We start from the raw sequence: 25,902 nt of genomic DNA on the forward strand, positions 1-25,902 counted from the left end.
ATCTTTCCCAGCATCAGGGTCTTTTCAAATGAGAATTTTAGTGCATATGCCTAAAAATACATACTATTCATAGTCATTTTACATTACTACATACAAAATATTACTTTTAAATTAAGTTTGACTGGTAAGATGGTCTCCATTGATCCTATCCTCTGGTATTCATACCCGTGAGTATGAGCTAGACCTAGTTTCTTATAATGAAAAGAATGTAACAAAAGTGATGGGTGTCACCTTCAAGATGAAATTACAAAAAAGGCTGGCTTCTCTCTTGTACTTTCTTGCTAAGTCATTCCGTGGGAAGTCAGTAATTGCTTGCTATGAGCTGCCCTATAGAGACGGCCATGTGGCAAAGTGAGGAAGGCCCCTGGCTTATAGCCAGAAAGGAAACTGAGTCCAGTCAACAACCTCATGAGCAAGCTTGGAAGGAGACCAACCTCAATCAAACACACAGAGGAGACTGGAGTCCCAGATGACCGTGACTGCAACATTTTGAGAGGCCTTGAGGTATCCAGGTGCAGCAACAGATAATACAGTCAATACTAATTCTGTCTGTTCTAAAAATTTCATGTAAAGGAAATGATGTACTTTCATGTCCAGCTTCTTTCACTCAGCCTATTTCCAAGACTCATCCATATTACTGTGTATGAACGTGAAAGTGAAGTCGCTCAGTGGGGTCCAACTCTTTGCGACCCCATGGACTGTAGCCTACCAGGCTCCTCTGTCCATGGGATTTTCCAGGCAAGAATACAGGAGTGGGTTGCCATTTCCTTCTCCAGGGATCTTCCCAACACAGGGATCAAACCCGGGTCTCCTGCATTGTAGGCAGATGCTTTACTGTCTGAGCCACCACAGAATTCCAAAGTACTAAAGATACTGGTGTATGTCTTTTTCAGATACAAGATTTTTCTTGAGTAAATACCTAGGAGTGGAGTTGCTGGTCACATGGTACATTTTGTAAGAAATCTCGTTATTTTCCACATTAGTTGTACCATTTTACTGGACTATGTGAGTTGCTTCCTCTACATCCTTGCCACCACTTGCTATTGCCAGTCTTTAAAAATTTTAGCTACTTTGGTGATATTTCATTATGGTTTTAATTGGAACTTCCCTGATGACTAATGATGTTCAACATCTTATATGTTTTTACTGAGTATTCATGTCTTCTTTGGGAAAAAAAAAAATCTGTCCTAAATTTTGCCTCATTTTTCTTGGGTTGTCTTAAGCTGTAAGAAGTTCTTTAAACACTCTGGATACAAGATCCTTATCAGATGTATGATTTTCAAGTATCTTATCCTGTTTTTAGGTTGCCTTTTGACTTTCTTGATGGTGTTTTGACTTTCTTGATGGAGGTTTGAAGTTTTTTAAAAAATTTACAATTTTGTATTAATTTTTACTATACAGCAAAGTGATTCAGTTACACACATACACACACATTCTTTTTCGTATTCTTTTCCATTATGGCTTATCTTGAATGGTGTTTTTGAAGTTCAATTTAAAAAATTTATGTCCAATTTATTTTTCATAAGATATTTATTGCACGTATTTCATTGAGTCTGTGGCTCACATTTTTATTTTCTTGACAGTATATTTTTAAGAACATAAGGTTTTAATTTTGATTAAATCTGGTTATTGATATTTTCCTTTATGGTTACTTTTTTGGTGTTATTAGAAAACTCAGAAGCCAGTTTTCATTTTCTTGCTTTATTCTAATTCCACACATATCAAAATAAATAATTCAAATGAAAAAATAGACCAGAGGGAAAAACATTATTTCTAGGGAAGAAAATCCAGATTCTCATTAGCAAGAGTATAAATGCTGGAAATCAATGGAATATTATCTTCAAGATGCTGAGGGAAAGTGTTTGGAAACTTAGAATTCTATAATGTCAAATGATCACTTAAGACTGTTAACAAAGACATTTTGAGACAAACAAAACCTAGGAGGTTTACTGCCCAAAGACCTTTAGTGAAAGAATTACTAAGGATATAATTAAGAACAAAGTAAATGTGAATGGAATAGGATGCAAGAATCAATAGTGAGCAAAGAAACAGAAAACAAAGCTAAGTCCAAATAAGTAATGCTTATTGTAAAACATGAACCTTCTTAAGATAATGAACCAAAACACAGACCAAAATCTTGTAGACCATTTTATACATTTATTTATTGCTGAGGGATACATATTAAGGTTTTGTCTGACGTTTCTGGTAGTGAAACTACATAAGACATACCCTAACATGTCTAGGGAACTGGGGCAAGTTTTCGTCTTTTATAAAATGTGGCTTTTCAAACCTTACCTACTCTTGTCTCACTAGAAGCCATTCCTTTCTATCTGATAAGAATAAGCTCTTGAACAAACTGTTTTCACTGAATTTCTGAAGTTCACGTATGAACTGTTTCATCATTCGGTATAAGTGTATTTACTGCATACAAACCAGGCACACCCCACATCCCACTCTATGATCCTAACTCTAAGGCTGGTTTCTTCAGAGAACCTTCCTTACGTACCCTCACTCTGCTTCCCAGCAGTCTCATGCCTTTCACATGGCCCTATTCCCCTTTACAGCTTTTATCATTAACAACACATGCAGCCCTTTATCGCTCTCGTTCACACTGAGCTCTCTCTCGCCCCTCAAATACACTTATCTGCTCTTCAAAGACAGGGCTGTTTTCATCTCTGTGTCTTTCTATCAACACCTTGCACAGTGCCTGGCACACAGCAGGTATTCAATACATCTTTATTGAGTGAATGTGTGAATAACTTAATGGCTTGGATGTTTAAATTTTTATCATAATTTATTTTCAAATCATAATCAGTTTGAATTTAAACAGTTCAGAATCAATGTTTCAAGATGCTTACAATTATTGCAACAACTCAATTAAAAAATATACAACTCATACTTTAAGTTCATAATATAGTTAAAATTAAAAACTGTTATAAATATTTAATGATGCTTTATATTTTGCCTTTATAGTATACTACTGAAGACACATAAAAGAATTATCTAATTAAAACATTTTCCCCTCCTAAGTATATTTCTTACTCTGAAAATTATAAAAAAATTAGTAAAAGTTATAGTACATATTTTTTAAAAATAAAACACATATTTTGTATATATATACACATACACACAATATATATATATCAACTGCTTACATTCCTAAATTTTGAATCTGGTTGGAAAAGTTAGAAAGACTTCTGAACTTTCTTAAGTTTAAACTTAAGAAGTTCTAAACTTGAACTTCTTAGGTTCTAAAAAGAGACACAATTAAATGAGCCTTTATCACCTTTATCACTGAAAATCAAGATCCTATTTCAGTTATACTAGGCTCTGGTAGAGAAAAGTCTGTATCATTCATTCAAAACAGAATAACTTCACTTTTCATTTCACACAGCTGTCTAAATGTTCCTGTGAATGGAAAAATTATTAGCTATTATTCGTGATTCAATTTCTAGCACTGGTTGTTGGATACTCTATTATCATACTGGCACAGTGTGGTCTTCAGAATTCACACTACATGAAAACACATTTTATAAGACACCTGGGTCCTTTTTTGACTACAGTTTCTTAGATGAGAATTCAAAACAGACTCATTACAGAACAAATTACAAGTTACAGTACATTGTGTTAAAATAAGGCTCCAGTGTATTTTGGACAAATAATAATAAGCTGCAGCTTCTTGTCATGTTTACTGGAAAAAAAGTTATATAAATTCTTTATACCTTGGGTCACTGGATACATATCTCCCCAGAAAAACAAATCTATTATATACACTATTGCTCACTTAGCTTTCAGTTTTAAGCAATTATTTGGTAGTATCATCACTCTTTATTTTATGGCTTTTTAAACATTAAATCCTTCAATATTTGAAAAGCATTCACTATATTCTGATAGTTCACCAAATAAAGAAGTAAATATCAGCTTAGAAAAGATGAAGCCTTAAAAAATCACTTTTTTAAAGAAAGGTTATTCAAGAGCAGAAATTAAAGGTATAGAAGCAAAACAAAAAACACATTTTAAAAAAGCCATACATGATCCCCTTCATGAAATGAATCTACAACCTTGGTTCCTTGTCAAGAGTTGGTGAAAAAACACACAAAAAGGTCCCCCTGAAGTCTGGATATATTGGCAATATATGTTTTTTTCCTGTTTTCAAAATAACCTTTTAAAAATCTGCTTTTGTAAGCCTAAGGTTTTAAAAAATAATAAATGTGATATTTCAGTTCAGTTCAGTCGCTCAGTCGTGTCCGACTCTTAGCGACCCCATGAACCACAGCACGCCATTTAAGTACCCTCAAATATCTTGGCCAATTCACTGTATAGGCTTAAATTAAAATGAGCATTTAAGACTTATGTTACATGAAAAAATGTACATTTCCAAATTAAAAAGTTAACTATGTATATTTAATAACATTACATACAATTAATATAAAGGCTACAGAAGGCTTTAGGAAGCCGAAAGTCTAAACAAGTTTTAGCAGGTAAATCAGCTGATTTCACACTACATTTCTAATCAAATTATCCAACTAGTAAACCACAAAACCTTACTTAGGATAGGAGAAGAGTCTTGTTTGTTTATATAATATTGATTTTTAATGTGTTTATTTTGAATATGGAATCACAGCTCTTTTCCCTAAGCTGAAAAAACTTGGGCAAATTAGTTTTATATGAGTTACATACATGTGTGTAGATGTATATGCATGTGTATGTGTGTGTATATATATGTGTATGTATAAATATACATATTATCATTAGCTTAGTTTTACAAACCATATGTTAAAATACATGGTTTAAAAGTATTAATTGAGATACAAGAGATTTAAAAAAAAATTTTCAAACTATTTGGGTCACAGATACAAATTTATAGAATTTCAGAGACCAACAGTATACACCAAAGGTCACAACTTACATATTTGCTATTTTCTGGTTCTTAATCTAATGAGGAATCACATTAAATGATACACAGTCTCTTTTAGCTTTAAAGTTTTGTTCTGCTTTTAAATAGTTAAGACCGTATCTCAAAGTTGTCTAAATAGACAACACTGACCCTGAACTAAAGAGTTTTTCCACCTCTTTTCTGGCTTTTAGCCCCTTGTAGTTGGTTACTAGAAGGGAACAAGTATTGCATATTTACTTAATTGATTCTTCATCCCTGTGATCCCTCCTTCCTCCTTCCAGAGACCACGGTACCCGGCACACAGTAATCGCTCAATACTTACTGAATGTTTTTCAATGAGTAGAAAGATACTAAGGACAGATTGAGAATTAAAAAGAATCTGGATGTGACAATAGCTGCTTTTATTATAAAGCCCCCAAACAATAAGATCAAAGCTCCTAGTCTCCTTTACATATTTACTTTGGTTTGTCCTTGTAATAAAAGCAAGAGCAAAATTATGGCACAGGATACAAGGTTAAGTCATTGCAGGTAAACTACAAGCAAGGACACATGAAAAAAAATTTAAGTTTCCATTCATGTAGTGAAGAAAGGACTTTTATTTACACTATTAGTAGATCCCAGCTACTCCATTTAGTCTGAGATATAATCATCTTATCAATGACAGGAAAAATATCTTCCAGTATTTCAGTTTTAACAATTGTAATTAAATTGCTTAGTTATACTATAGAGTAAGAAGCAATTAATGAATTTTTTAGAAATAAAAAATATGTATATATATTACCCTGATGCCTAGGCCAAAATATATCTAAGGACAAATTTTCTTGATTGCTATTGTCATAAAAATAAAGGAAAAATATATTGCAAGTATATTCTTTATAGACAATTTCAATTAGAAAACAATAGTTTAATGAAAACAATACAGTGGTTCATGTGAGTGAACTGATACGGAAGCAAGAGAAGTATTCAAACTTGACAGATAACATATTGTCAAATATAACTAAAGAATATCTGCCTCCATGACACACTTACAGGCAGTAATTAGATTTTTACACATCTCAATTTTATCTTATATTCAAGGAAAATACAGGTCAGTAGGTTATGATCCTAAGCTGCAGTTAGGAACCCTTTCTCTTAGCTTGTAGGATGTAGCCTTTTGATTTGATAACTCCTCTACTTTTAACAATGACTGAGTACCGCAGTAGCCACAGAGGCGCCCACTCATGTGCTCGAATGTCAGGGATGCTCTCCTGAAGTGCTTCTTGGAAACTTGCTTCAGAAAGCAGTTCTTAAAACAAACAACAGATAAAAACCCAAATTGTTAAACTTGAAATCAAAGCACTTTACTATGTAGGTAAGCATTTAAATACAACAAAAGAAACACCTCAAAACTGAATATTTATCCTTACCGTGTGCTACGAATATGAATCAGAACATCAAAAAAACCCAGGTAGTTCTTTAGAAAGTAACCTGTAACCCAGCCAGTTTAACTCATAGTTTCTGGTGAGAGGAGCCTGAATACTTGTGTTTTTTTTGATAATCTCCAGGTGATCCCAATGTACAGTCAAGGACAATAAAGGAAAGGACAAAAGGAAAAAATATGGACCATTTCCACTACCATGTATTTCCATCCAACTGTTTTTTCTGTATATTATTTATTTTATATGTATGTATCCATATCTTAAAAACCAGAAATCATACTGTAGTTATAGCCTAATTTATTTATTTTTTCACATATATTATGAATATTTTCCCATGTAATTATTCTGTGAAAGCATTTTTTATAATTCTCCCAATATTATATTTTATAGATACAATTTATAAATTTTCTTATTGTTGGCAAAAAATTAGGTTTTTCCTAATATTTTGCTAATAAAAATAAAGCTTGATGAACATTCTTAAAATGCATGCCTGGCTATGGAATGACAAGATTAAAGTACAAGTACCTTTGGAAGGTTTGATACATGGTGTATTGCCAATTGCTTTTCAGAAAGACTGTGCTTCACACTTGATACTGGAGTGCCAATCTTACCATATCCTCACCAGCAATCATTTAAAAAATCTTTACCGATAGTTATCTTTTAATCTGCTTCTCTTTGATGAAATCATTATTTTCTAATTCCACATTTGTATCTAAGACCTCTACCAATGCTCCCATTTACAACTCCCCTCCTCACTTCCTCCTCTCTAGTCACACTGGCCTCACAGCTGTAGCCTGAAATCCTCAAACATATTTCTACCTTGGGGCCTCTGAATTAGCTGCTCCCTCTTCCCTGAGCACTCTTCTTCACGATACCCACATGGCTTTCTCCCTTCTTGGAGGTCTGTGATTAATGTACCCTAGCACAGAGGCCTCCTCAACCATCCTATATAAAACAACACCCCCTAACCTGGGCACTCTTCTTCCTCAGGCAACTTTTCTCCATGGCACACACTACCATTTGTCACATTCAACATTTATCTTATTTGTGTCTCCTCTCCCATCAGAACATAAATTCCATGACAGCTGAGATTTTCCTGACTTGGTCCTGTATTTCTAGTACTTAGAATGCCTGGCACATAGTCTACTGCAATCAATATGAAAGATTCCACTAGGGTCAGAACCATTCCTACAGATAGGGATTAGATGACCATTTTGCAATATGATTTGGGAACGTCAAAGAACCTGCCTGTCCCAAAATGAACTGCTGTGATATTTGAGTAACGTCAATACTAAACTCTCAGTAAATATTAGCTACTGTCACGTGTCATTTCTAAGTACTTCACATGTATTAACTCTTTTAATCCATATGTTAACCCCGAGAGATGGATATTATTTTCCTCTGCAGGGGGAAATTGATGCAGAGACATTAGATAACTTGCCCAAGGTCACACAGCTAGTAAACAGTAGTTTTCATAAATAAAATGGTAATTTTCCAAACATGTCTGTCTGTGGATCTGTTTTCCAGAGTGTCTAACTGAGGAACCCTGAGGGAACGAGGCGCACTATAGATCAGACTTAATGGGGGTGAGGAGAGGAGTAAGGCCAACAGAGAAAGGGAAGCTCTTAAGTCAGAGTCACACACTCGACAATTGTACTCTGACTGTAAACTGTCACCACAACTTCTAGGACAAAGAATAATGGAAAATAAACCTTTCGGAGGAATAAGGGTAATTATAGAAGAGAGGAAGGCCTTTAGGTGACTTATAAACATGATTCTATTTTAGGTGACAAATAGAGTTAAATGTTTTACAACTTGCTTGCTTAAAAATAAATCTTACACAAAATCAGAAAACTATGTTATTCACTAACTACATTCTTTTAATTCAACTAATGTTAAATCTTTAGAATCAGTAAACATGACAAAACTTTTAAGGGAACTGCTTCAATACAGATCAAAGTGTCTGAAGATCCATTTATAGTATATGCAGGATCAGACTTTAAATTCTACCTAAAGGGTTGAGAATTAGACATCCTAAAGCCAAATTACACTGGTAAAACAAAAACATACTCTCCCCAAAAGGATTACATTTCTCTTCTCCTATACATATGTAATATATTTTTCCATGACAATGATGTATTAGCACATAATCCACATGCCCACATTTAGATAAATGGAAATAAAACACTAGACACCTTAGACTTTTCCTATTTCCTTTCCCACTGGAAAAAGAATTGCGTGTTTTTCAAGTGGAGCTCAAATGGGGTTCAGGCTCACCCATCAGCTGTTTGTAACAACTGCTGTTGGTAATAATTACAGTTGGGAGAGCCTCCACAAAGTAAATAGAAAAATTATATAATATATGCCAACATATAGGAATTTAAAATTTAAATAGCTTATATTTCAGAACAAATCCAGCACAGCAATTCTTTGCTGGATTTTCACTAAAATGACCTTTTTTTTAAAAATGAATCTAATTACTTATGCATGAAAGCTCTGCTGGAGAGGGGAGGGAAAAGTAACTATGTCTTATTCTGGTATGATTTTAATGGAGGCTGATAAGGAAGTAAAGTTCTGGACCTGAAATACTACAATGCTAATGTTTCAAATCAGAGAGAGAGTAGGGAAAAGGCTCCAAATTCACTCAGGACCTAGGTCTAAGTTCAGACTTCAGGCTAAGCCAGCTGGGCGACCTTAAGGAGTTTCTTAAACTGTAAGGCTCTATTTCCTCATCCATAAAATGTCCAGTTTCAGTTGTGAGAGTTACAATCTCTGAGGCATTTAGCATGATGCCTAGCGTTTGAGAACAAGATCAAATTGCCAACATCCGCTGGATCATGGAGAAAGCAAGAGAGTTTCAGAAAAACATCTATTTCTGCTTCATTGACTATGCCAAAGCCTTTGACTGTGTCGATCACAATAAACTGTGGAACATTCTGAAAGAGATGGGAATCCCAGACCACCTGACCTGCCTCTTGAGAAACCTGTATGCAGGTCAGGAAGCAACAGTTAGAACTGGACATGGAACAACAGACTGGTTCCAAATAGGAAAAGGTGTACGTCAAGGTTGTATATTGTCACCTTGCTTATTTAACTTATATGCAGAGTACATCATGAGGAACGCTGGGCTGGAAGAAGCACAAGCTGGAATCAAGATTGCTGGGAGAAATATCAATAACCTCAGATATGCAGATGACACTACCCTTATGGCAGAAAGTGAAGAGGAACTCAAAAACCTCTTGATGAAAGTGAAAGAGGAGAGTGAAAAGTTTGGCTTGAAGCTCAACATTCAGAAAACAAAGATCATGGCAACTGGTCCCATCACTTCATGGGAAATAGATGGAAAAACAGTGGAAACAGTGTCAGACTTTATTTTTTTGGGCTCCAAAATCACTGCAGATGCTGATTGCAGCCATAAAATTAAAAGACGCTTGCTCCTTGGAAGGAAAGTTATGACTAACCTTGATAGTATATTAAAAAGCAGAGACATTACTTTGCCAACCAAGGTCCGTCTAGTCAAGGCAATGGTTTTTCCCATGGTCATGTATGGATGTGAGAGTTGGACTGTGAAGAAGGCTGATCGCCGAAGAATCGATGCTTTTGAACTGTGGTGTTGGAGAAGACTCTTGAGAGTCCCTTATACTGCAAGGAGATCCAACCAGTCCATTCTAAGGGAGATCAATCCTGGGTGTTCATTGGAAGGACTGATGCTAAAGCTGAAACTCCAATACTTTGGCCACCTCATGCGACGAGTTGACTCACTGGAAAAGACTCTGATGCTGGGAAAGGTTGGGGGCAGGAGGAGAAGGGGACGACAGAGAATGAGATGGCTGGATGGCATCACCAACTCTGTGGACATGAGTTTGAGTGAACTCCGGGATTTGGTGATGGATAGGGAGGCCTGGCGTGCTGTGATTCATGGGGTCGCGGAGAGTCGGACACGACTGAGCGACTGAACTGAACTGAACTGAACTATTAAAACTCCTCCTCCACTTCCTATAAAACATTTTAAAAAAATGAGAATGAGGCAGAGTGTTTATAATAAGGTTTAAGAAGTTATCCATAAGCATCCTAAAAATAAATGGAATCACACCACCTATACAAATGCCATCTTTTTAGAAATGAAAGTATAAACTGAAAGTTTTTCTTTAGGAATCACCTATAAAATTTCCTCCAATTTTTATTAAATGAGAACTTCTATAAAAGTGGCATGGAAATCTGAAACTTTCACACCTGACTACACCAAAAAGAACTATTTCATAGAGCCTGTATATTTACTTAGTAAAACCCCACCTGTGCTCGCTACGAAACTATGAAAAAATGAAAATGGAGCAGACTGCTAATAACTAAAGTGTAAAACACTATCTTCCCAGCTTTCCAACTTATCTTGTAAAATGTTGATAAAAGATTATCCTACAAAAGGCAGACAAGCCATTTTCATTAATCAAATAACATTTCTGATTAATATCAAACATATATGTCTTGATAGTAATGATTACTAAAATACCTAATCAAATACCCATCATAAGATGCTTAAGTTTCAAATTAAATTTTATCTGCTGCTTTTTCCAGATATTTATCCTCTTTAATTAAGTGGCCTTTTGGTGCAATCTCTGCTGTACTAGACAATATTATATGTGACACTTAGAATATCTTACAACATCTTCTCTGTGTAGCTTATTATTTATAAATCTGAGCAGACCGGATGTTCAGAAAATGATCACTTCATTTCTTTTCCCATTGGTACAAAGACAAAATTAAAGCTTTCTGAAACTAAAATAAAGGCGTATGGGTTTTTAACTATTAAGAATAGTTCTAGGTGACAGCATTGTACCTTTATCACTGTACAATTAAAAATTAAATTTTAACAAGTAACTTCTTATAAAATAAAAGCACCTGATCAATCTCTACAAATGAAAATCTCAGTCTTACCTTTTGGATCATTATGAGTCAATAGCTGTATGTCAAACTGTTTAGCAAATGCAGTCAAATCAGGTGGCATCACACAGCAGGAGGCAAGATTAACTTGGTTACTATTTGGTTTTACCTAGAAGTGAAAAAGAAAAATCGTGACATCTCCTTTAAATTAGGTACTTCGAAAAGTAGAAAGCAATAAAAGGACTGTTTTAGAACATATGAAATATCACATCCTATAGTGCTTCAAGTTTACTTTTACATGAATTTATTTTTTACTTTTACTTATACTTGTGCCCGGAGAAGGCACTCCAGTACTCTTGCCTGGAAAATCCCATGGACGGAGGAGCCTGGTAGGCTGCAGTCCACGGAGTCGCGAAGAGTCAGATGCAACTGAGCAACTTCACTTTCACTTTTCACTTTCATGCTTTGGAGAAGGAAATGGCAACCCACTCCAGTGTTCTTGCCTGGAGAATCCCAGGGACGGGGGAGCCTGGTGGGCTGCCGTCTATGGGGTTGCACAGAGTCGGACACGACTGAAGTGACTTAGCAGCAGCAGCAGCAGCATACTTGTGCCAGATTTTTTAAAATTTATTTTTTAATTGGAGGATAATTGCTCTACAATGTTGTGCTGGTTTCTGCCTTATATAAAACAATGCAGATCAGTCATGAATATATAAGTATCCCTTCCCTCTTGAGTGTCCCTCCCACCCCACCTCTGCATCCCGCACCTCTAGGTTGTCACAGAGCACCAGGTTGGTCTTTCTGTGTCATAAAGCAGCTTCCCACTAGTTATCTATTTTACACATGGCAGTGCATAGATGCTTCACAGGCGGCTAAGTGGTAAAGAATCCACCTGCCAAGCAGGAGATGTAGATTCGATCCCTAGGTTGGGAAGATCCCCTGTAGAAGGAAATGGCAACCCACTCCAGTATTCTTGCGGGGTAAATTCCACGGAGAGGGGAGCTTGGTGGGCTACAGTCCATGGGGTCATAAAGAGTTGGACATGACTTAGGGACTAAATAGCAGCAGGAGCAGTGTATATATGCCAATGCCACTTTCTCAATTCATCCCACCCTCTCCTTCCCCTGCTGTGTCCACAAGTCCATTCTCTATATTTGTATCTCCATTCCTTCCCTGCAAATACGTCCATCAGTACCATTTTTCTAGATACTATATATATATATACACAAATGTATGTGTATGTGTGTGTGTGTGTGTGTGTGCATTAGTACACGATATCTGTTTTTCTCTTTCTGACTTACTTCACTCTGTTTAACAGTTCTAGGTTCATGCACTTAACTATAACTAACTCAAATTAATTTCTTTTTATGGCTGAGTAATATTCCATTGTATATACGTACCACAACTTCTTTAACCATTCATTTGTCAATAGACATCTAGATTGCTTCCACATCCTGTCTATTGTAAATATTTCTGCAATGAACATTGCGGGTACATGTGCCTTTTTGAAGTGTGCTTTTCTCAGGGTATATGCCCAGTAGTGGGATTGCTGTGTCATATGGTAGTTTTATTCCTAGTTTTTAAGGAATCTCCATACTGTTCTCCATCATGGCTGTATCAATTTACATTCTTACCAACAGTGCAAGAGAGTTCCCTTTTCTCCACATCCTCTCCGGCATTGTTTGTAGGTTTTTTTGATGACAGCCATTCTGATTGGTTTGAGGTGATACCTCATTGTAGTTTTGATTTGAATATATTTATTAATATATGCTTTTTGGACTCATGGTACTGGTAACAGGAAAGGGAAAAATAGCTCTAAGGAGAGGGGAATAAGCCAATATATTACTACACTATTAAAAAGTCTCATGCTACAACCTGCCACCTAATACATCTGCCTTGAAAACAAACGTGATTCTAACTGTGATGGTCCCACCTAGAAAGGAGATATCTTAGAGATAGAGGATCAAATACAAATGACAAGTATATTTAACGTTGAAGTAAATAATATGGTTATTAATCATATACATTTGAAAAAGAGAAGAATTAGGTCATTTCTAATAGATGCTCTGGTTAATTTACAGATACATTTCAGATCACCCTGATCTTAGCAATTCAGCAGAATCTTAGCCACATTCTGGCTATCATCAAGTCAAAGGGACAAGGAGGCAACTTTTCTCTAGGGTTTTCCTGTCCAGAAGAAAATGAAAAGGCTGGCGATGAAGTAAAAGGAATAAAGAAAAAAGAGACAGTAAACTACTTGTAAGCAACTTCCCTAATAATTTTGTAGGTTATTAAGCCAGAGAGTGGCAGGGATTAATTTATGACTCCTACTCCATATCAAGTTATGTGAACTGAAGGTCTTACATGTCTTAAATAACAGAGCAAAATATATGTTACATATGATATTCTCTTACTAGAACCATGGTCTAATAATACCTAAAGGAAAACATAATATTTTTTATCACGTACTTAAAACTGAAAGAAAGAGCCTTAATTCATTTGGCTATGAATGTTTCAACACACATTTTTCTAGAGTTTTTTGTCAAAGTCTGCCTCAAAATCCCCATATTTGGAACAGGCCCCCCACAGAGATGTCTGCTATGTACATGATGTTTAATGGGATGCAGCAAAGACTGTAAGAGACAGGTGCTCCTGGAGTGCTCGGGATGCAGATGTCCTTTACCTGTGCCCACTGATACAGCTGCTCCAACTGGGTTTTGTCCAGATCAGAGGTACCAATAGCAACAATCTTTTTACTCTGAACTAAGTTTTGTAATTCTTCCCAGTAAGGCTGCAAATGTTCCAAGGAAAGATTAACTCCATCTTCAATAGGAGGTGAAGCAATGATCACAGAATCCAGCTGTGCAACTCCAAGGACTGAACAGGCTGATGTGAAGGAAAACACAAAGAAGACAAATGTTTGTACATAATAAAGGCAAGTTGTTTCTAATGTCCTTTGCTCCCCCACTGAATTCTGTCCATACAGTTCACCAGTATTCTATGTAACAGATTATTTCGTTAGGTTTCATAATTTACCTGTCATGTACCACATTTCCATATTTTTCAAAACAGTGAGTGTCCATTCATCTATTTAGTCTGTGTGGCAGACATGTGGGTTTCCTTGACCTGCCACATTCCTGGGAAACTCACAACTACTATAGGCTCCCTGTTTCCTAGGCCCCAGGACATTTTGGTAGCTTCTGACCTAATAGTCTGTAATTGTTGGGTGTGCTGTGCATGCATGCTAAATTGCTTCAGTCGTGTCTGACCTTTGGGATCCTATGGACTGCAAGGTTCCACTGTTCATGGGCTTCTCCAGGCAAGAATACAAGAGTGGGCTGCCATGCCCTCCTCCACTCGATCTTTCCAACCCAGGGATCGAATCCAAGTCTCTTACGTCTCCTGCATTGGCGGTGGGTTCTTTACCACTAGTGCCACCTGGGAAACCCTATAACTGGTAGTCATAGCAAAGAATAAGCTTGAGACTATGGAAAAACTGAATTTATGGTCTTAACTTACACATTAATCTAGGTGGCTCAGTGATAAAGAAACTGTCTCCCAAGCAGGAGATGCAGGTTCGATCCCTGAGTCAGGAAGATCCCCTGGAGAAGGAAATGACAACTCACTCCAGTATTCTTGCCTGGGAAATCCCATGGACAGAGGAGCCTGTCGGGCTATGCAGTTTAAGCGATTGGAAAAGAGTCAGATACAACTTAGCAACTAAACAACAATAGATGTAGATAACTTCTTAGTTTTTATGAGTTTATTTTTAATGATTTTTGTTTCTTCCATAGTTATATTAAAGAGCTAGTTATTTAACTGTTCAATGTAAGTAAATACTAGAAGAATGTTTTAAAAGAAAAAATACTAATTATAATGCTATATAGTAAGCTCACCATGAGATGAAAATAGATAAAAATGCTTGCTTTTGTTGTTGCTGCTGCTACTGCTGCTAAGTTGCTTCAGTCCTGTCCGACTTTGTGAGAGCCCATAGACGGAAGCCCACCAGGCTCCCCCGTCCCTGGGATTCTCCAGGTAAGAACACTGGAGTGGGTTGCCATTTCCTTCTCCAATGCATGAAAGTGAAAAGTGAAAGTGAAGTCGCTCAGTCGTGTCTGACTCTTAGCAACCCCATGGATTGCAGCCCACCAGGCTCCTCCGTCCATGGGGTTTTCCAGGCAAGAGTACTGGAGTGGGTTGCCATTGCCTTCTCCCTGCTTTTGTTGTTATTCTTTTGATATTTCACCTGTAGTACTAAAAAAGTTAAGAATATAATTAAGGAGAATTTCTATCTCCCAACATATAGTTAACATGTAATTTATTACATCTTTTACATTCCTCTTATATACATGAAAATCTGACCTTACATTGGTTGATATGATTTCCACAGAAGCCTTAAGAAATTAGGCTAGAACTTGAAAAGGTAAAATTGCAGTTAGCTTATTTTTTTTTTAACTAGACCTGAACACAAGATATAATTAATACACTTACAGTAATTTAAAGTTCAGTATGAAAATAAAAGTTAAAATTTTGCTTACCCATGTCGATTGCATTTCTAGTTGATGATGAAGAGTTTGATCCTACAATGAACAGTTTCGCTGAGTGACAAAAACAACAAAACCGATTATTATATTTGAGTAACACTGCTAAAATACTAAGAACAGATAATCTCGAATGAATTTTTTTCTTCCCTAGCTGCATTATTTTATAGTTTTAAGACCTAAAAGTATATTTCCATGGTAATTTTTAAAAAGATATGCCAGTTGCCACAAGTATCTGATTGTCAAAACAAAAAGGCAAATATTAATTCCCCTTTATTGGAAAGCAGGGCAGATAAATATAGAAGCATTTAAAATATATATTTTTATATGGGCTTTCCTGGTAGCTCAATCAGTAAAGAATCTGCCTGTAACACAGGAGACCTGGGTTCCATCCCTGGGTGGGGAAGATCCCCTGGAGAAGGAGATGGTAAACCACTCCAGTGTTTTTGCCTGGGAAATCCCATGGACAGAGGAGCCTGGCAGACTCCAGTCCATGAGGTTGCAACAGTCAGACACAACTTAGTGACTAAACCACCAGCACATTATATACTTTCTCCAATAAACTAAAGTCTATATAAAGATTAAATTGCTTGTAATGAGAAGAAAATTGAAAAAACAAAACCAGAAAACCAAAACAAACAAATATCCCACAATTCTACTTTCCTAATACAATCATTTTCAATTTTAGACAACGTTACCTTCAAGTTCTTGGTCATATGAAACACAGTATATATTTTTTACTTCTATGTATTTGGTTTATTACCCCTATGTAACAAATATTTTTTTATATTTCTATGCAGTATTTAGGTAAACTGCCAATAGTCTCATCTCCAGCAATTACTGTTTAGATTTTTATGTACTCTGTATATTTCTTTTGTTTTTTCTTTGGCACTGCAGCTTGTGGGATTTTAGTTCCCTGACCAAGGGTCTAACTTAGGTCCTTGGCAGTGGAAGCACAGAGTCACCAGGGAATTCCCTGTACTCCGTATTCTTAATGAATAATATCTATGGTAACTCTCTGTTCAACTTTATGTCTGAAGCATTTCTGAAGATCAGAAATGTAATTATGAGTCAAAGGATATGATTTTTTTGTCAGTCTTGTTTTATTTATCTCTTGCTTTTAAAAAAACTGTCCCAGGTTACCAGACCATTAAATGTTAGAAGTTGCTCTCCTAACAATATAGGATGCTATTTTAAAAAAAGATGTATATTTTTGTTAATTTGATAGGTACAAAATATACCTGCCCAGAACCTCATTAATTGGCATTTCTTTGGTTATTAGGAAAGTTGAGTAGTTTTTCATACTTATGAAATTGAAGATTTGGCTTGATTTGACTCAACATTATATATATTGTATATATATAAATATGTATATATTTACTTCATGTAATAAACTCAATGTTCAAAAATCTAAATTTACTCAACCAATAGGTAGAGTAATAGGAAAGCAAGAAGAGGGAAAATCATAAAGGGTAATAGAAAACAGGGTTAATGAAATACCCTTATGTAAAGTGCCTGGCATTCAATATATACAACAAATTTTCTTTGTACAACATTTCTTATTGTCATTGCCTTTCTACTGCTGGATAATCTTCCTAAAATATTGCTTTCCTCATGTTACCTTTCCATCCAAAAGCCATCACAACTTCCTTACCAGGTGAGAGTCAATCTTCACCACTTTGCTCCAACTCAGCTCTGTAATTATATTCTGTGAAAACCCTCCCGATCTGTGAAAACCCACTGGCTATGAACTGGGTGTCATTTGAGATGGTCTCCTCTTTCCAAAAGAGGAGGCATTTTTAGGTAGGTGAAGAGAGGAAAGCTCTTGATGCTTATCAAAAATCTCAAGCCTTCCAGGAATCAAGGACAACTTGTCAGAGTTCCAAGATGGATCTATACCATGATGAACTGCAATATACCACAGAGAAATGCTGCTCTGATGTCCTTTTCAACACAAACAGCAATGTGAAATTAACAAAAAGAAATGGGTTCTGCAGTTAGGCATACCTCAATGGACTCCTGGTTCAACCATTTAGTTGCTACATGACAGCTTTCAAGTGATTTAATGTCACTTGTGTAAAGGGGATAATAAACCTACCTTGCAGAATTGTTTCGAAAATTCTATAGAATAAATATAACCATAACATAGCAAGTAAAAGCTCTGGTATAAAGTGAGATTCAACAAATGGTAGTTATTAGAGTCAATGCCCTAATTCATCTCACGTGTTCATCCTAATAAGAGTAATAATAAAATGACAACAACTATAACACAGCCACCAATAGTAATAAATAACAGTTACCTGGCACTTTACTTTGTGCCAAGAACCATGCTAAGTGCTTCTTTCATTATTTCATCTAACTTACAAGGAAGCTTGAGAAACAGGTGTATCCCCATTTTATAGATAAGGAAACTAAGCTCAGAGACATTAAATCATTTGTTAGCCCTAGATTATGTCAGGCAGTAATCTGCACATCCAGGAATTTCAATCTAGTTAAGCTCAAGTATTTAGTGACTATGTTCTGCTGACTGTAAACTGAGGACAAGAACAGCTTTCATTCCTTGAACTTAACACTATCTCTGGAAAGTAGCAGGAGTCCCTCCACCTTTGTTGAATGGGTACAGTATGTATTGTATTTTTATTCAAGCGGCTTGTTGCCCAGACTGGTTTCTCTGCTCCCAGGTGACCTCAGCCATTGCTTAATGGTGTCACTCCAGGAAGGGAGGACTTATGCTGGCTTCAGGTGAACACTGCTCTTAAACCTTCCCTTTATTCTTTCCTACACCTTCTTCTTCTGCTCTGATTAATAATGTCTCATCTAAATTAGTGAGAACAAAATGAAGAGGTGAAGTTCTATTCTGCCTTCACTGAAGTAGACAACAGTGACCTCCTATAACTCCTTCTTTAAAGCTGGCTATAAAATTATGTTATAAAGAATCTCTATATTTCCTACACTGAGTGATCGAGTTACTTATTACCAGAATCAAAGAAAGGCTTATCCCCATGCCTAACAAAACCTATTATCCACTGTAAAACAAAATGAACTGTAAAGGCTGGACTTTACCAGAAACTTTCATTTCTTCTCTTTCATCGGGATTTATCTTTTCTACTGCATGAGATACAGTACATTCCAAGACATCTGGAAACTCCTATAATAAACACACGATATTTACAATAAATATAAAATTCATGTTTTTACTTAGCTATATATTTTCTATTGTCCATAACACTCTTTAGAAGCAGAGAACCCATAAGACAATAAAGTTCTTTGCCTGATTGGCTTCAGAAAGTTTATAAAGCCCTGAAACAAAGGTAAAGTGCTGTGTGTATGTATATGTGTGTCCATTTTCTGGGAAAAAGTGTCTCATTTTGATGAGATACTCAGGGTGGGGGTGGGGAAGATACTCAGGGCAGGGGTGAGGGAAGGATGTATGACCAAAAACAAATGAACAAACCAGCAAGCAAACTGGGCAGTATGTGAAGAGTGAGAACCATTAACACAGTCAATACTTCTACTCAGAAATCAATGAAAAGTGGTATTTTCCTTCCGGATATTGACATGTTAAAAACTTCCCATATGTCAATCACAAACATTTTAATCCAAAACATACTTTTTTCTGAATGCAATGGAAACAAAGTAAAGGCAATTCCAATGCATAAAAACGAGTAGTTAATGAGTGAAATGATAAAATATTGGTACATAAAAATCAGGAACATACATTTATAACATTTATAAAATTAAAACAAAGTAAACATGATTTTCCCATAATTCTTGAACATAGAATGCCTGACCACATGTTAAGTATTTACAAGCCAAGCACAGAGTGAAAGGTCACTTCAGAGAAAGGAGACTGATAGAAGACATTAATGAATGTCTGCCTAGCACCTTTAGTTACAAACTTGCAGTATGCTCAGGGAAACAATTATTTTTAGTACATGTTCTCTTCCATACTTTTTAAGTGGTCTCTGTAATTTGTGACAAGCCTTTGGCTAAGCTGGATTCCGAACAGTGGTTTACAGACTGTGTTTTGTATATTAACATTTTTGATAACAGCCATATACTGACATTCAATGAAACACTTCCTTACTGTTTCATAAGTAACTGACACTTACAAAATTATTTTTAGCAACTATGTTTTGCTTATAGTCTACCAAAGCAATCTAGAAACCAGAACTGTTTGGTAGTCATTCTTCTACTAGACCAAATATAAACTGGAACTAAATACATTCTGTAGGAAGACTGTGGAATCTTAGTAGCTTGTCTTACTGAAGAGTTGACTACAGAGTTGGATTTTCTCTTTCATGCTTAAGTCTACCGGGTCAGACTGCCATTTCAGCAAATGGACCCCGGTGATTTCCATGCTAGTTGCCTATCTGACTTCCTGATCAAACCTGAGAAAATTAATTTCCTGCTTATTGCATGATTTCTTCATTCACAGTTCACTCACCCTGACCAAATCTGGGCTGATTTGGGAACTCCACTCATTTAAGGTCTTTTGAATACAATCTCGAAGCTGCAAAAAAAGAAATGCATTTTGAAACTGTTAACCATACACTACACTTTTTAATGTACTTCTACAATGAAAAAAGGTTGAAATTAGTCTTATAAGTAGGAAAAAGAAGATACCCATCGGAAATATGACACAAACCAAAATTTTAATTCTACAAGGTTTTGTTTCCTTTAACAAAGATCAACTTAGATCTGTTTTTATCCTACTCTTAATTCTCAAATGTTCTTGACCTAAAGCAGTAACCTAATCATTTAAAAAGTATTTTTGCACCAATGAAAATTTAAGTAAACTTTTGAGATGTAAAAGCACTCATAAAGAAACAAAGTTTCAAGAACAAGGAAATTTATAAATGGAGGAACTGAAATCAAGCCCAGGCAGCCTGGGTAGAATGAACCTTAACCACCCAGGGCCTACGTGAGAATCACCTGTGGTGTGCACTAAACGTTTAAATTCCTGAACCCCACCCTAGATCTGCTGAGTCACTTTCTAAGGGCAGAAGAACTTTCATTTCAAGAAGTATCCAAGTAATCAAAATGTACTCTAAAGTCTGGAAACCACCATAGTCCTAAGAAGTCGGCTTGCATAAAGTCAGTTCATATAAGTCATTTCCTAACAGGCAGGTAGACCTTAGACCTGTCATCAATGTTTTCTTATACAATTTTCTTACAGAAACATTGTAGTATTCTGTAAATTCATTCAAGTATCTAGTTATCTTTTATCTCTTATGATGGTGTATTTCCAACTTATTTAACAGTGGTCCAAAATAAGACATACACTAACACAGTGAGTACAGACGTATATACATATAACAACAAAAATTAACAAAGTAATATTTATGCTTACTATATACCAGATAGTCTGGTGACTTTTAACAGCAAGAAAACACGTTGCTCCATGAATCATTGAACTGACTTCTGATCACAAATGGGCCAACACTAGAAGTTTTAAATCACTGCCTTATAAATACCAAGGGCAGAGTACTTTGCATTCTGTAGGCAATCAATGAAAAAATAAATGAGTAACTAGAAGCACATCCCTGAATTGCAAAAGCACTTTCCTAATACCAACAACAGAGATTAAACTTCTGAACTCACTATCTGATCTCTGAGTGCTTATGATAAAAACTGACACGAGAACTTTACTGCTTGTATTTCAGTATAGATAATTACAAGGGACAACTGGTTTATCAATTAAGAGCTCAGAATCACCTATTTAAGATTTACAATATACAACAGTAATTCATGTGCCAGCCACAATAACCCACATAAACTCAGTTTACAGGGTCTATATATTTATAATCAAATTTAAGTCATTAAATAAAAAATGATTAGTTGATAATCATCTTAGAATTAGAAGTCAATATTCTCTGAAAAATTAATAAAAATTGAGGCAGCAGGAACAACAATTCAGGAGTGCTGTGGCTCAAGTCATGGGAGAAATTTTAGAAATTTTCCTCTGGTAGGATGGTTAACTGGCAGAAGGCTTTCCAGATGAATTTCTCAATTCATGAAGATAAGTATATTTTCAGAGTGTTCAGGACAAATTATCGAACAGTCCAATGTTACAATAATATGAGAAATTCACTATCACAAACTGGGTGATTTTTAATCTTTTATATGTTATCTATACTGAATGAACATTAACTTTGTACATTTTTGTTCTCTGCTCTCTTCATTCTTACCACACATAGTATCATGGAAGATGAGCATCATCATAATTTAGTGTATCATTAAATCTAGAGTTGTATAAGAGTTTTAAAAAATGCTACATGATCAAATACCTTAACAACAAATAACTGTTCAAAACAGTCCAATAATGGCCCATTTAAAACACAAGATTTTATTTCAGAAAATTACAGTGAAACAAAAAATCTGGGCAGAGATTACAGAATAATTAAAAAACAAAACATTACACTAGAAAAGACCTTTTAGGAAATTTAATCTCTGGTTTAAAGCTCTGGTTGCTACAAAGTTCTTTACACAGAAACAAAACACACCTCTCCTATTCTAATCAAGCTGTCACGTTTTCTCCACATATGCTAGCACCAAGCTTTCCTCAAAAGTTTTCAAATTTCTTAATTTTGTCCTTCCTTCATGTCACCCAAAATAAAATACACAAATCACAGTTAGTCTTTTGAACAATGTTCTTCAAACTGCGGGGTGTAACTCATTACTGCATTAACAAATCAAGTTTTTAAAAATTAAAATAAGAAAAAATTAGAATACACAGTATATAGTAAAATCTTTTCATAAGATTTTTTGTGTGTGTGCACGCGTGTGACATGCAACCATGAAATGGACTGTCAGGCAAAATGCTTTTTTTTTTTTTTACTGGGTTTGCAGTCCTACTTTAGCATGTGTTGAGTGAGATAAGAGAAAACATCACCCATATTATCTATGTGCAAAATGCTGTATTGAAACATCAACCCTAGAGAAGTTAAAGGTCTAGTACAAAACACAGAAGTGTTTATCTTTGGGAGAAATAGCACAAGTGAGGGTGTGTGTTTGTTTTTTAAAAAAACAAGAAGAGAGACAAACTGAGCCGCATCCTGGACACAGAATATGGTATGGATTCTGATTTCTATTAAAGTTGTAACCAAGAGTTCTCATCCCCCGATTGGTCCTCACTGCCGACAGGAGGCCTGGGTACAGGTCCAACTCATATTCAGAGGGATGCTGCTGCTGCTGCTAAGTCGCTTCAGTCGTGTTCGACCCTGTGCGACCCCATAGAAGGCAGCCCACCAGGCTCCCCTGTCCCTGGGATTCTCAAGGCAAGAACACTGGAGTGGGTTGCCATTTCCTTTTCCAATGCATGAAAGTGAAAAGTGAAAGTGAAGTCGCTCAGTAGTGTCCGACTCTTGGCGAGCCCATGGACCTCAACCTACCAGGCTCCTCCGTCCATGGGATTTTCCAGGCAGGAGTACTGGAGTGGGTTGCCATTGCCTTCTCCAATGCTACTGCTGCTGCTGCTAAGTCACTTCAGTCGTGTCCTAGTATATCACCAACATCTTATTTAAAACTGATTAGGAACACAGTTGATAACATCATAATCGACATAGCTTAGGAACTTTTTCTTTTAATCAAGATTTGTTTTATCTCTCTGAACCAGATGGCAAGGGAGATAAGTGCTTGCATGGTGTTTCATATAGGCTCTTTTATTCCACACCGTGACATGATGATGATATGATCCAACTTTTAAGTCATGGAAATAGGCTCGCGAGAGTAACTTTCCCAAAGTCACAGAGCTCTTAAATTAAAAGTTTGTTTTATTATTTTCTAACACTAAAACCCTGGAGAAGGAAATGGCAACCCACTCCAGTGTTCTTGCCTGGAGAATCCCAGGGACGGGGGAGCCTGGTGGGCTGCCGTCTATGGGGTCGCACAGAGTCGGACACGACTGAAGCGACTTAGCAGCAGCAGCAACACTAAAACCCGTCCTATACCACCAACATGCCTCTGCAATTAACTGTGCGTAACGATCGACTCTTCCCCTTCAGGAAGGACCAGCGATGTAACAAATGTGCAACGAGAGCGTAATTCCAGATTATCCCCTGCCACTTCAAAATAGTGGTCAGTTTTTAGCCAAATTAATCTTCGGCAAGAGAAATACATGCCTTTTTCCAAAGTCGGTTTTGAGTGTTCGGTCATTTGCCTCACAGCCAGAGAGAAACTACAGTCAACACCCTAAAAGCTAAGTGGATTATTACTATTACCTCATCTGAGTCTTCAGCAAGCTAATCCCCCAGATTTTTCTTTACCTGGACACCGTGGGAGAAAGGGAGTGAGCTAAGGAGGGGGACGAAGAGCGGCATCGGCCCTCTCTGACCCCATCGCCCGGAAGAGCGAGCCAATGGTTTGGAGAGTTTGGTCATCAGCCGGGAGCACTGACAAGAGGCGTCACTCCTCATCGAGTTGCACCTGCCGAATTTGTAAAGACGCAGAGCCCCCCACCAGCAGGTGCGGACGCGACATCAGGCTGACAGCGGCCCCGGCTTCCTCTCGCAGGCGGAGCCCAGGTGCGCGCCTCACGTCCCCCGCGACGCCCGGAGCCCGCCCGCGGAGCCGCCGGCCCGGCCCGCGGCCTGCCCCTGGCGCCGGTCTCACCTCCTCGCTGTGCGTGGACGGGCACTTCTTCCGCAGGCGGCCCCAGTTCAGCAGGTTCCCCGTCTGCAGGTGCAGGGTGCTGGCCCGCGCCAGGAGCGCTCCGGCCGCGCGGCTGTCGGTGCCCATGACAGCAGCCGACGGAGAGGGCCCGGCGGCGACGCGGCCGCGGGCGGGGAAGGAGGCCGCCCGTAGGACGCGGTGCCCGAGGCCGGAGAGCAAAGCGCGCGGCTGCGCGCCCCGCGCGGCGAGACCCCGGCCTGCGCTCGGGCCTAAGGACGACCGGGCGGCGCGGAGCTGCGGCCGGGAAAGACGCGCCGATGGCTGCGGCTCTCTGCTCCAGCGGCCGCCGCGGGCGAGTGGGCTCCCTACTGAGGAGCCGCTTCCTGGAAGACAATGACTAAGCAGAAACCGCGGCGGAGAAAGTGCTTCGTAACCGTTACCCGTCCCGCGGCGGCGCAGGGCGGGGCGGGGCGGGGCGGCGAGCGGGCTGCGGGGCGCCGGGCCGCGGGTGACTGGCCCTCTGCCTGCGGCGGGCGTGGCGCCGGGCGGCGGGCGGGCGCGCGGCGCAGAGATCGCGGGGCACGCGGGGCGGGGCGGCGCGGCGCGGGGCCCAGCGCTCGGCAGGGCGCCCCCTGCCGGCCAGAGCGCGCGGCGCCGGCCCGCTCCACCTCCATCAGCTGCGCTCGCAGTCTCACCAATGGCTCGCAGTCTCACCTCCCAGCCAATGGGCGATCACGCTGCTGATAGCCCCAAGATACCGCTTTAAAAAGAGAAAGCACCGAGGCATTGAAATGCCCGCCCGTTTCAATTCTCAGGAGTTCGTTTCCCTTCTGGGTTTTCCCCCAAACTGCTCATTTTTCTTCACGTCCATTGATTAAAGGTCTATTGATTTACTCTATTTGCTGGCCAGTGTGTGACGTCAAAGAGTAAGACTTGATCTCTGCTCTTAAGATTCTTAAACTGTAGTTCCAGATACGATTTAAGCATATGAAACAGTGAGGAATACTGTAAGAATATCATAGTTTCCAGGTGAGATTAAAGAGAATACTTAAACTGGCGAGATCAGGGAAGATATGAGCTGTTCCCTTAGAGGTTGTGATTCTTTACTCCTATTAAATTTCATATGTAGTAGACTTGATAGGAACCGAGAATTTAACATTTACTGAGCTTTCCTCAACACATTTTTGCTTTTGTTGAGAGTAATCAGATATACTAAAAAACAAAAACATAAACCTGAGTGGCTTGCGAATCTGACTTATCAGGTACTGGTTATTTTAACTTAGACAAGTCACTTAGTCTCCGAGTTTCACGTTCCCCCGTTTCTGCTGATGATAGTTTAAACTTCGTGATGTTGCTGATAATTGACAGCCCTCAATACAGTACTTGGCTCACAGTAAATGTCCAGTAGGTGAGATCACTTAGAAATACTGACTCTTCTCTTCCCCCCTTACAACCCACTTCTCACAACACTGGCAAGTTCATGATATAATTCACAGCAACATCACTGTCATGTTTTTAAAATTTACAGAGGGGAATTCCCGGATAGTCCATTGGT

At 37.9% G+C, this 25,902-nt stretch overlaps 1 protein-coding gene across 2 annotated transcripts; it reads right to left on the reverse strand.

Annotated features, from left to right (window-relative positions):
* GCLM (glutamate-cysteine ligase modifier subunit) lies at positions 1 to 24,574 on the reverse strand. 2 transcript variants are annotated; one of them, XM_055401353.2, is made up of 7 exons: positions 24,348 to 24,574; positions 20,182 to 20,247; positions 18,798 to 18,882; positions 15,732 to 15,791; positions 13,877 to 14,079; positions 11,248 to 11,362; positions 1 to 6,182 (listed from the first exon to the last, which is right to left on the reverse strand). In XM_055401353.2, the coding sequence occupies exons 1-7, from the start codon at positions 24,471 to 24,473 to the stop codon at positions 6,013 to 6,015; spliced, it is 825 nt and encodes a 274-aa protein (XP_055257328.1). In that variant the 5' UTR covers positions 24,474 to 24,574; the 3' UTR covers positions 1 to 6,012. The 2 variants fall into 2 exon arrangements, with proteins under 2 accessions (XP_055257328.1, XP_055257327.1); XM_055401352.2 differs by lacking the exon at positions 24,348 to 24,574 and adding an exon at positions 24,002 to 24,259.
* Between the last annotated feature and the right edge of the window lie 1,328 nt (positions 24,575 to 25,902).

This window comes from Moschus berezovskii, chromosome 4 (assembly GCF_049115385.1).
Source record: "Moschus berezovskii isolate FMDL1 chromosome 4, NW_MosBer_1.0, whole genome shotgun sequence".
Taxonomy (NCBI): domain Eukaryota; kingdom Metazoa; phylum Chordata; class Mammalia; order Artiodactyla; family Moschidae; genus Moschus; species Moschus berezovskii.

Coding starts and splice junctions, on each gene's coding strand:
- GCLM (XM_055401352.2), bottom strand. CDS start 24,151: ATGAGGAGTGACGCCTCTTGTCAGTGCTCCCGGCTGATGACCAAACTC. Junction 18,883..20,181: donor TCAGCCCAGATTTGGTCAGG/GTGAGTGAACTG, acceptor TGTTTATTATAG/GAGTTTCCAGATGTCTTGGA. Junction 11,363..13,876: donor AGCTGTATCAGTGGGCACAG/GTAAAGGACATC, acceptor TTTCACTTCTAG/GTAAAACCAAATAGTAACCA.